This window comes from Pangasianodon hypophthalmus, chromosome 13, assembly GCF_027358585.1.
Source record: "Pangasianodon hypophthalmus isolate fPanHyp1 chromosome 13, fPanHyp1.pri, whole genome shotgun sequence".
In the NCBI taxonomy this organism is placed as follows: Eukaryota; Metazoa; Chordata; class Actinopteri; order Siluriformes; family Pangasiidae; genus Pangasianodon; species Pangasianodon hypophthalmus.
Genome location: NC_069722.1, coordinates 25,585,891 through 25,597,364, shown reverse-complemented (window position 1 = coordinate 25,597,364; position 11,474 = coordinate 25,585,891). Strand labels below are relative to the sequence as shown.

General features: G+C 40.4%; 1 protein-coding gene across 2 annotated transcripts in view; it reads right to left on the bottom strand.

Annotated features, from left to right (window-relative positions):
* The window catches only part of LOC113523792 (GRB2-related adapter protein), a 12,792-nt gene extending 2,324 nt beyond the window's left edge, over positions 1-10,468 (bottom strand). Inside the window, exons 1-5 of one of the 2 annotated variants that reach the window (XM_026909857.3) lie at positions 10,358-10,429; positions 4,491-4,551; positions 2,832-2,978; positions 2,084-2,175; positions 1,497-1,616 (exon numbers count right to left, since the gene is read on the bottom strand). In XM_026909857.3, the coding sequence (XP_026765658.1) occupies positions 1,497-1,616; positions 2,084-2,175; positions 2,832-2,909 (290 nt within the window). In that variant the 5' untranslated portion in view covers positions 2,910-2,978; positions 4,491-4,551; positions 10,358-10,429. Of the gene's footprint in view, positions 1-1,496; positions 1,617-2,083; positions 2,176-2,831; positions 2,979-4,490; positions 4,552-10,357 lie in introns of both variants that reach the window. The other variant, XM_026909858.3, reaches the window with a different exon arrangement.
* Positions 10,469-11,474: the final 1,006 nt, after the last annotated feature.

Below are 11,474 nucleotides of genomic sequence, written 5' to 3'. Positions count from 1 at the left end.
TTGACACAATTTTAAAAATTTGATCCTAAGTTATTTTTGTTTTCAGTGTGGAGTCACGACTCCTGAGGAGGGTCTCAGTGCCACTGTTCTCACCACAAAGCGCTAAAGACTGAATTTATTACACAGGATCAGTCATACGTCTCTGTCCTGCTGCACTACATACTGCATATTCACAGTGTTGTTTGGATTTATCATTTTTATTTACTGATTCCTCGTAGCACAGACGCACACTGAGTTCTGTATCTCTGTACGTTCAGCTGTTATTAGATAAGAACATTTTCCAAAGGATGAGCTGTAGGATTAATGCTGAACAAAGCAAATCCAAATCATTTCACTGGATAGGAGTTTAAATCTGCCTTCTGATTCTGTTATTAAGAGTTATAACAGTATTTTACTCTTTATCGACACCAGAGGGAACACCTCCGAAACACCGGATGGAGTTTAAAGATGTAGATGATTTGTCAGAAGTTAAATCACACAGATGTGACCACAACTGGGTCTGTTTGTGAGTTGATACGGAGAAGATATTCATGTGGGCAATGATACATTACGCTCTGAGACTTTAGGTGAATTTTGGCGGCTAAACAAATTAAAACCACAAAGAGAGAGAGACAGAGAGAGAGAGAGAGCGAGAGCGAGAGCGAGAGCGAGAGAGAGAGAGAGCGAGAGAGAGAGAGAGAGAGAGAGAGAGAGAGAGAGAGCGAGAGAGAGAGAGACAGAGAGAGAGAGAGACAGATAGAGACAAATAGAGAGAGAGAGACCGAGAGAGAGAGAGAGAGAGAGAGAGAGAGAGCCAGATAGAGACAAATAGAGAGAGAGAGACAGAGAGAGAAATTATTTACTACGTGAGTTTTACAGAATTATCTTGCTGCTTCACCTAAATGGAGATTTGTTTGTGTTCATTTTCTGTAGAATACAATTCTTCCTTTTATTTTATATCTAATGGTTCACTTGTAAAGGGTGCAATTACTTATGCGTGTTGTAATTTAAGCAAATGATTATTCTACCTGTGTTCTAATTCATAAGCTCATGAGGTTTTAAAACAAGCAGAATGCTCATGAGAATAAAAATGCTGCAGATGTTAAATTCAGTACAGAAGTCTCGACTCAGCTCGTACTGATAAGGAGAACAGGGTTCCGTCTAGCACAGAGTTCCGTCTAAAGCGTTCTTCAGTCGTCCCTGAGGGCGAGTCTTTAACAGTTCTATAGCACTGTAAATCAGAGGATTGAGTGAAAGGAAGGAAGGAAGACAAAAATAGAAGTACTGAAAGCATCAGTGCTGTTCTCTTTGCTGATGCTCTGCAGATGTACTTCCTGTGTACGCTAGATTTCTGATTAGATTCTTAATAAAATGCTTTTAAAATGTAGAACCCTTCACCCAGCTGAAGAACCCTTGAGGAACCTGTTTTTCTCAGCGAGCGTGTGGTGTGGTGTTGATGGTGTAGGTGTTGAGTAAAGCAGCGTAGAGTGTGTGTTTGTGTGAGTTCTGGCTCGGACCTGACGGAGATGGAGAAATCTCCAGGTGAGCTCTGACTGCCGCGGATCAGGAAGCCTCCGACCTCCCGGGACATGAGAATTTCCTCTGCAGCGCCGCGGCTGGCGTTCTCCTGGAACCAGCTGTACACAAACACCACGAACAATAAAGCGGAACATCAGAACACTAACACACTGCAGTGATTCACCAGCAACCAAACACACGCGAGAGTCACGCTCTGTATTTAAGAGGTCTCTTAGGACACTTTGTTTCTACAACATTACACAAAATATTAGTGCATAAATAAAAAAAATTAATTATTCACCAGATTCTGAATAAGTCAGGGTGATTTCAGTGAATCAGAATCGTTGATTCAGTGAATCAGAATCAGATTTGTGCTTTGCTGCATTGTAATAAGAAAACCAGGCCATAGGAAGTGATCTTAACAGGAAGACCGCTGCTCTAAAGACCCTCACGACTGAGCGTCAGCGGGTTACGACAGCTAGTATACGTTTGTATGGATTGGTGTGACCTCATAAAATGTTTGTAAATTCATCATATCTGCAAAACGTTTGAAAAATAGTCCTGATGTGTATGTACAGGAACTCACCTGGGTATCTGTCTGTCCACGTAGTTTTTAGGGACGAATCCTTCGTGTCCGTGCATTTCTGCTTTGAACCAGTCATCCTGAGTGCTGAGGATCTGCACACAGATGTAAGGTTTTACACACACACACACACACACACACACACACTTCAAGGTTCTTCAGTTTTCCCTCGGGGGGAACCCTTAAAGGTTCTACATAGAACTGTCAACAGACTGTTTCCCTCGAGGAACCCCCTACACACCGAAGAGTGTGTGTATTACCCGGATAAGTGTGTGGCACAAACTCCAAATTATTGCTCATTATTTTCTTCTTAATACCTAGACCCTGACATTTAGCTTATTGGTACCTGGACCATGCTTAGAAAAAGGTTGTTCAAGGTTTCTTCTTTAAGGTTTCATGAAATAATTAAGGGTTCTCAGCCTCCTAAAGGAAAACTTCTGTTAAGAGAGACTCTTTAGAGAGAAAGGTTATATATAGAACCTAGAAGTGTTCCTCTAGAGGGACAACCGGAGAACTCTTAAGTGTTTTAAATTTTCTTAATTACACTTTCACATCTAGACACTAGCTCACCCTTTTATCATGGTTTAGAATATTGCGTGAAGAAGGGTTCTTTAAGTTTTTGTAAGTGCTAATTGGATAATTAAGGGTTCTTGGCATTGTCTCTAATGAACTGTTATAGGGTTCTACATAAAACTTTTAAAGGTTCCTTCACAGAGACAGGGTCCTAGATTTAACAGTGCAGTTTTTATACCTTCAGGGTGTCTCCTTTGCGAAAGCTGAGCTCGTCCTCCGCCGTGGCGTTGAAATCAAATTTTCCTCGAGCCTCCATGGCCACAAAGCGAGGGGACGAGGGAGGGAGGGAACAAGGGAGCAAGGGGACGAGGGAGCGAGGGAAGATCTGTCACGAGAGAGAAGGCAAAGAGGAAGTTAACTCAACCCCGGGTCTCTCACACACACCTGCTGGAGACAACATGCAGCTGTGGTTAATCTGACATTCACGCATGAACACTAGTCAAATGTCACCCTGAGATGAAGCAAAACCATGACTTTAAACATAAATGCCAACAATCACGTGTGGAAATATTTAATAATCAGTGTTTTATCCGCACTGAACACTGAGCTGAACCCCTTCTTATACCACACTGGACTCTGATTGGTCAGAAGGTGTTGATTCATTTTCCAGAACAGCAGCTCTGAGAGTAGCTGCAGAACACGGCTTTATGGTCATATGAACGAGGGAATGAGGTGATGAACGAGGGAATGAGGTGATGAATGAGGGGATGAACATGTGAATGAGGAGATGAACATGTGAAAGAGGGGATGAACGTGTGAATGAGGGGATGAACGTGTGAAAGAGGGGATGAACGTGTGAAAGAGGGGATGAACGTGTGAATGAGGGGATGAAAGTGTGAAAGAGGAGATGAACGTGTGAATGAGGGGATGAACGTGTGAAAGAGGAGATGAACGTGTGAACGAGGGGATGAACGTGTGAAAGAGGAGATGAACGTGTGAATGAGGGGATGAACGTGTGAATGAGGAGATGAACGTGTGAATGAGGGGATGAACGTGTGAAAGAGGGGATGAACGTGTGAATGAGGGGATGAACGTGTGAAAGAGGAGATGAACGTGTGAAAGAGGGGATGAACGTGTGAATGAGGGGATGAACGTGTGAAAGAGGAGATGAACATGTGAAAGAGGGGATGAACGTGTGAAAGAGGAGATGAACGTGTGAATGAGGGGATGAACGTGTGAATGAGGGGATGAACGTGTGAATGAGGGGATGAACGTGTGAATGAGGGGATGAACATGTGAATGAAGGGATGAACGTGTGAAAGAGGAGATGAACGTGTGAATGAGGGGATGAACGTGTGAAAGAGGGGATGAACGTGTGAATGAGGGGATGAACGTGTGAATGAGGGGATGAACGTGTGAAAGAGGGGATGAACGTGTGAATGAGGGGATGAATGTGTGAATGAGGGGATGAACGTGTGAAAGAGGGGATGAACGTGTGAATGAGGGGATGAACATGTGAATGAGGGGATGAACGTGTGAAAGAGGAGATGAACGTGTGAATGAGGGGATGAACATGTGAATGAGGAGATGAACGTGTGAATGAGGGGATGAACATGTGAATGAGGGGATGAACGTGTGAATGAGGGGATGAACATGTGAATGAGGGGATGAACGTGTGAAAGAGGGGATGAACGTGTGAATGAGGGGATGAATGTGTGAATGAGGGGATGAACGTGTGAAAGAGGGGATGAACGTGTGAATGAGGGGATGAACATGTGAATGAGGGGATGAACGTGTGAAAGAGGGGATGAACGTGTGAATGAGGGGATGAACATGTGAATGAGGGGATGAACGTGTGAATGAGGGGATGAACGTGTGAAAGAGGAGATAGTCTCACACTTGTTCTGGTGATGAAGTGATCTGGAGTCAGTGGATCCTACAGAACATTATTAATCCACCTGCAGCACAGAGGAGAAGAGAACGTCATTATAAACACACGTCATGTTTTACTTTCACTTTACCTGCTACTTTAACTTTAAAACATCTGCTTCTCAGGCTGTAAGATAAGAACCCTTAATTTACCCTGAAGAGAACCTCAGAAGTCTACACCCTTAACGGTTCTTTAGTGCTACTCTGGGGAAGCCACTGAGTGTTTCATGAAGAACTCTATAACAGAATATTTCTCTTTCCAAGCAGAACCTGTTTTAATTATCCACTAAAGCCTTAAAGAACCTTTAAAGATCCACTTTCTAAAAGTGTACATTATTAAAACTCTTAAGGGTTCTTTGCTTGTGCATCTTGGGGAACCCTTAAAAGTTCTATATACAGCCTTTGAGTGTTTTCCTATCAGAAAGGATTTAATGTAGATTAAGACGCCTTAATTATCCACTGAACACTTAAAGAACCCTTTTTGTAAAAGTGTAGAACTCTTAAGTGTTCTTTGGTTGTACATCCGAGAGGAATCATTAAGAACCATAAAGAACCCTTTTAGAACCATTAGGAACCCTTAAACAGAGTGTTTCCTATCAGAACAGGTTCCAAGTAGAGTTTTTTGTAAGAAGTTTAAAACCCATAATTAACCCTTGAGGAATTATGGAAGAAAACTCTTTAAGAAACTTATAACCCTTAAGGGTTTCCTGTCCTTCTGGGAGAACCAGTAAAGGTTCTGTGTAGGACCCTATAACAGAGTGCTTCCTATTACAAAGGGTTCCAAGAGGACTTTTTGTAGGAAGTTATGAACCCTTAATTAACCCTTAAAGAACACTTGAAGATCCATTTTTCTGAAAGTGTCCACTCTTTGGTTGTCCATTTTGTCCCTCTCTTCAAATGTTCTATGTAGAACCCTACAGCAGAGTGCTCCACTCTCAGAAAGGATTCAGTGTAGAACCTTTTTTGGAATTTAAGAACCAAATGAACCCTTAAAGAACCCTTGAAGAACCCTAAGTATCCAAATTATTGTTCACTATTTTCTTCTTAGTACCTAGAACCAGTCAGGAGGTTCCTCTTGGTACTCAGTACGTTCTTACAAATAACAGGTCCTTCAAGTAAAGGTTCTTAGCTTCCAAACTGTCGTGTTGTAGGCTTCTGCGTGGAACCTGTCAGCGTTCTAGATTTTCTAAGAGTGTTGGTGCTGAGTGAAGTGTGAGTTCATCATGGATATTAACGGAGATAAACTAAAGCTGAGTCCTGTGTCGAGCTGAAATTCCCCTTTACTCACGTGCTGATATCTGAGCTGAGAGATGAGCTTATCACACAGGAAACACACAACCTAAACATGTAAGATATGAAATGAAGTGTGTTCTGTGTTCCCCCTAGAGCCGCGTGTAATGAAGATCATCCCCTCCGTCTGATCCGCAGGAAGGAAGCAGAGGAAGAATCGCTGATTCAATTACAACCAATTCCTCCCAATTCCTCACACACACAGTGAGTCTTTTACAACCTTCATTTATTCTCTGCGTCTCTGATATTAACATCCGAAACACATTTAACCCTTAAAGTCCCAGGAAGAGTTGGTGCTTCCAGATTCCTCACAGCGACTCACTCCACACTTTCACTGTTAGCTTGTGTTCAGAACCTGAATCATTTACAATAACTGCTGAATAATAAATGACTCCTGGTCACATTTTCTACAAAACATTCACCACTAATTCCTCTTCATTATATATATTTACATATACGTCAATATAATGTGTTAATTATTCTCACCACGGTCTCAGTGTTTCTCTTCTTTCTCTCTTCTTGTCCTCACTGTCATTTTTCCTTTCTATGTTTTTTTGTTGTTTTGTTTAGTTTAGTTTAGTTTTTTCTTCTTGCTCTCTTCTGTCGCAGTTTTGCGGATGGAATAATAAGACGAAAATAAAATGACGATTATAATTATCTTATTTTCCACCAAAAACCCTGAATATTAAAGTAAGAGTGTAAGAGTTTAGTGGTGTGTTCTTGCTGCTCACATTGTAAATATTTGTCATGTTTAATAATGTTTGCCTGCAACATTTACTTCCTCTGGCTCTGCTCGAGCTCATCGCTATAAACAGTTTCTCTTTCTCTTTAAAGTTTGCTGAAACTTCCTCATGGATTTCATAGATAATAAAGATGTATTACTGGAAGTACTTCAACAAAAGCTCCTGTGTGTCAGCATTTAATGACGGCAGCGAGGGTTGGTTTGGTTTTTACCACGAAAAAACCCTGAAATAATCGTAGTTCAGTCAAATCAGATGGATTACTTTTTAAATGGGTGAACAGTAGTGATGGTGATTTAACAGCATGATATTATTATATGTAAACTTTTAAACAATTCTAAATCATAGACCAGTTTTACAATCACAACAGCAGGATGTCTTTTACAGGAAAATAATCAGACACAAAGCATTTCATTCCTCTTACATCACAGCAATTTACCAACAATTAAAATGTTTAATTTATTAAGGGATGACCCGTCTTTTATCTCTTCATAGTGACATTTAATGTTGAGGAACCAGCCTCTCCTTTTTCTCTCTCGAAGTTAATTAGTAAGAAAACCCTTTGCCTGACACCCTTTGCACTGTCAGTTTCAGTTGTTGCCATCAGGGCGACGTTCTAGACAACCTCGTGCAAGTCAAAATGTGCATCAGATGTCATTTGTGCCAACTGCAGTTAGAATTTTAAAAGCTGAGACATGAATATTAATATGTATGCAGATGTGTGCATGTGGGAATGTATATATGTGTATGCATTGTATGGTATTTTATTCTATATTAGCTTTTAGAGTTGTTGTGTAAGTGTCTTTTATTGTATTGGTCTTGTTATAATGTGTTGTGAAGCCAAAGACAAATTTCCATTTGTGGACAATAAAGGAAAGTAAGTAAGAAAGAAAAAAAACGCAGCTTGTTCCGCATGTTAGTGAGAAACCTCAAAGAAGCGTAAACTCCTCTGTCCTGAAGACGTCGGAAAACTTAAAATTACAGCTTTACCTCTGACTGTTACAAAGCGCTGACACTGGAGACTCCTTCCATACATGTTACATAAACATCTCCTCAAAGATTACACTTTTTTAAATCCTTTTATGTGGAGCGTCTGCTGTACACGTCCCTGTGAATGAGCTGTTGCTATAGAAACGATAACGTATTAGAACGAGCGCATTAATATTATGTTCATTATTTATTAGTACTGTCAGAGCTGACGCTGTGTAAGGAATAATACATGACAGACTGTGCTGTTATATGAAAATGACCATGTGGGAGGTGTGTGGTGCGACACAACATGCTAGCAGAGTTACAGTTCCACCCGAAGTGCATTACTGTCGTAAAACAGCACGATCCTGGAGTGTGTTATTCCGCTTACACCACAGCACTTACCAACAATTACAATTATTCATTTATTAATGAACGACATGTCACACATTAGATTTGTAGTTAGATTTAATGTTGTGTAATGTCCGGAAGACAAGTTAGTTCCTGTTCCCACCTACATTATAGCTGTGATAAACAGTCGTTTTCTCTCTCTCTCTCTCTCTCTCGCTCTCTCGCTCTCTCTCTACAACCTGAGACTCCTTCTATAAATGTTAAATAAATCTCTCCTAACAAAAAATGTCACCGCATCACCATTATAATTTTTACTTTGTTAAGCAACACATTTTAATCTGCTTGTGAAGCGTCTGCTGTACACGTCCCTGTGAATGAGCCGTTACTATAGAAACAATAATATATTAAAATAAGCACGTTAATATAAACCTGTTGTTCATGTTACAGCCGGAACTACCTGTGCTGTTATACAAAAATAATGCACACCTTCTGACCAATCAGATTCGAGCATCCCGCCGCGCTGCGGTATAAGTGTAATTATAATGTAAAAAGTGCTCTGTAGTAAATGTCACAGGTGGAGCAAAAATGACAGATTAATATGTTTACAGTTTTATAGACATTCTTTTTAAGTTTAATGCTGCTTATGAGAAGAACATTTAAACAATAATAGTTTTTGTAGCTAGCGCTATAGACAAGGTTTAGATTAAAGCAGGAGTTTTTTTTTATTCTTAGTGACTCAGGAGTTTGGACTTCGAGTGATGGATTTTTTTAGAATCTGTTCATATTCTCCGTTTGTTTACGTTCAGAAAGATGGAACGAAACATGTGAGAAAGTCGGATGTCAGGGAATTAGAGCTGAAATGTGGAAATGGAAAGAGTGCTCTGGTGGAATGTGGAAACCAGTGTTACAGCTCAGTGGATTAGTGAAAGTGTTTAATATTGTGTAGTGCTGTTAAGAGAGATTTCATTACTACCACTCGACTTTGGCCTTTAATCGTCTTTGCTCATTGGTGATGTTACATCCATACGAGAAGTACCCACATTTACCGCTCAAACATTTACTGTAATTCATTCATCATCATAGAGCCACTATACCATACATCATACTATACATCATACTATACAACCACTATACATCATACTATACAATACACAATACAACCACTATACAATAATCTATACAACCACTATACAATATACCATACAATATACCACCACTATACCATACACCATACTATACAATATACTATACAATACACAATACAACCACTATACAATATACTATACAATATACCACCACTATACCATACATCATACTATACAACCACTATACAATACACAATACAACCACTATACAATATACTATACAATATACCACCACTATACCATACATCATACTATACAACCACTATACAATACACAATACAACCACTATACAATATACTATACAATATACCACCACTATACCATACACCATACTATACAATATACTATACAATACACCACCACTATACAATATACTATACAATATACCACCACTATACCATACATCATACTATACAACCGCTATACAATACACAATATACCACCACTATACAATATACTATACAATATACCACCACTATACCATACACCATACTATACAACCGCTATACAATACACAATATACCACCACTATACAATATACTATACAATATACCACCACTATACCATACACCATACTATACAACCGCTATACAATACACAATATACCACCACTATACAATATACTATACAATATACCACCACTATACCATACACCATACTATACAACCGCTATACAATACACAATATACCACCACTATACAATATACTATACAATATACCACCACTATACCATACACCATACTATACAATATACTATACAATACACAATACAACCAATATACAATAAAGCACCACTATACTACACAATATACTGCCATTATATGATCAGAGTGCAGCACTATATCCTGTACCACACAGTTACATTTTTCACTTTTAAAGAATTTGATTGTTTATTGGTTAATGATTATCTGCTCATGTGTTTATAAGTGAAACTTGTGTTCAGTGTTGTAGCTGCAGTACACAACAGCATGCACAATGTGCACAAACTCATAACCCATAAAGTTAAAAAATAAATCCTATTTTCCCATTTCTCAGGTCAGCTCACATTAAACGCAGATTAAACAGGATGTTGCTAATAAAACAGGACTATGCACATACTGAGCAACAGTTTCTCTCTGTAGGGAACAGCTTTGTGTTTAAAGAATAAATCCTTTTTTAAATTTCTGTTTCCGGATATAACAGCAAAAGTGCATAACTGCAAAAAGCTGAGAGGAGAAAGAGCTCCTAGAGATCTGCACCAACTGCACATTAAACCCTGCTTTACTCCACACAACTCATCTGTTTATTCCTCACACAGAAAAGAAAAGAAACTTAAAGAGATAGAAAGAGGAATTCTTTACCCTGCTGTGCCACTCTCCGCCCGCGCGCGCCTGAGACGCGAACAACTGCGAGGTGCGGGAGCGCGCATCAGCCAGCACGCGCTTGTGTTCCAAATACGGCGCGCGGCATCAAACCGGAAGTGACACGATTTCATGTGCAGCTTTTTAAAGAATTATGTTAGTACTTATTGTTTAATTCCTATAAATGGAGCGCGAGGGTGAAAGGGGCGGGGCTACAATATTAGTAAATCACAGCCCTGCATGGTGACTATAATAATAATAATGATGATGATGATGATGATGTCAGGCAGGTTTACATCAGTTTATAGAAAAGTTCCCCTTTAGTCAGTGCAAATGGTAATGGGTGTGTTTACACAGTGAATCATTAAACTCTGTTAAAGACTTTACAATGTCTATATGTGATGGCTAGACGACTGGGTCAGAGTGTCTCCAAAACAGCAGGTGTTGTGGGGCGTTCCCGGTGTGCGGTGGTTAGAACCTTCAAAAAATGGTCTAAGGAAGGACAACCGGTGAACCAGCAACAGGGTCACGGGCTCCCAAGGCTCACTGACCAGTCAGAGTGTCCATGCTGATCCTGTCCACCTCTGAAAGCACCTACAGTGGACATGTGAGCATCAGAACTGGACCATGGAGCAATGGAAGAAGGTGGCCTGGTCTGATGAATCACGTTTTCTTTTACATCATGTGGAAGGCCGGGTGCGTGTGCGTCGCTTACCTGGGGAAAAGATGGCACCTGGATGCACTATGGGAAGAAGGCAAGGTGGTGGAGACAGTGTGATGGTCTGGACAATGTTCTGCTGGGAAACCTCGGGTCCTGGCCTTCATGTGGATGTTACTTTGACACGTACCACCTACCTGAACATTGCTACAGACCAGGTTACACACCTTCATGGTAACGGTGTTCCCTAATGGCAGTGACCTCTTTCAGCAGGATAATGTGCCCTGCCACACTGCAGAAACTGTTCAGGAACGCCCTGAGGAACATGACAAAGAGTTCAAGGTGTTGACTTGGCCTCTAAATTCCCCAGATCTCAATCCGATCGAGCATCTGTGGGACGCGCTGGACAAACAAGTCCGATCAGCACATCCGATCAGGAGATCTCCACATCCCCATGAC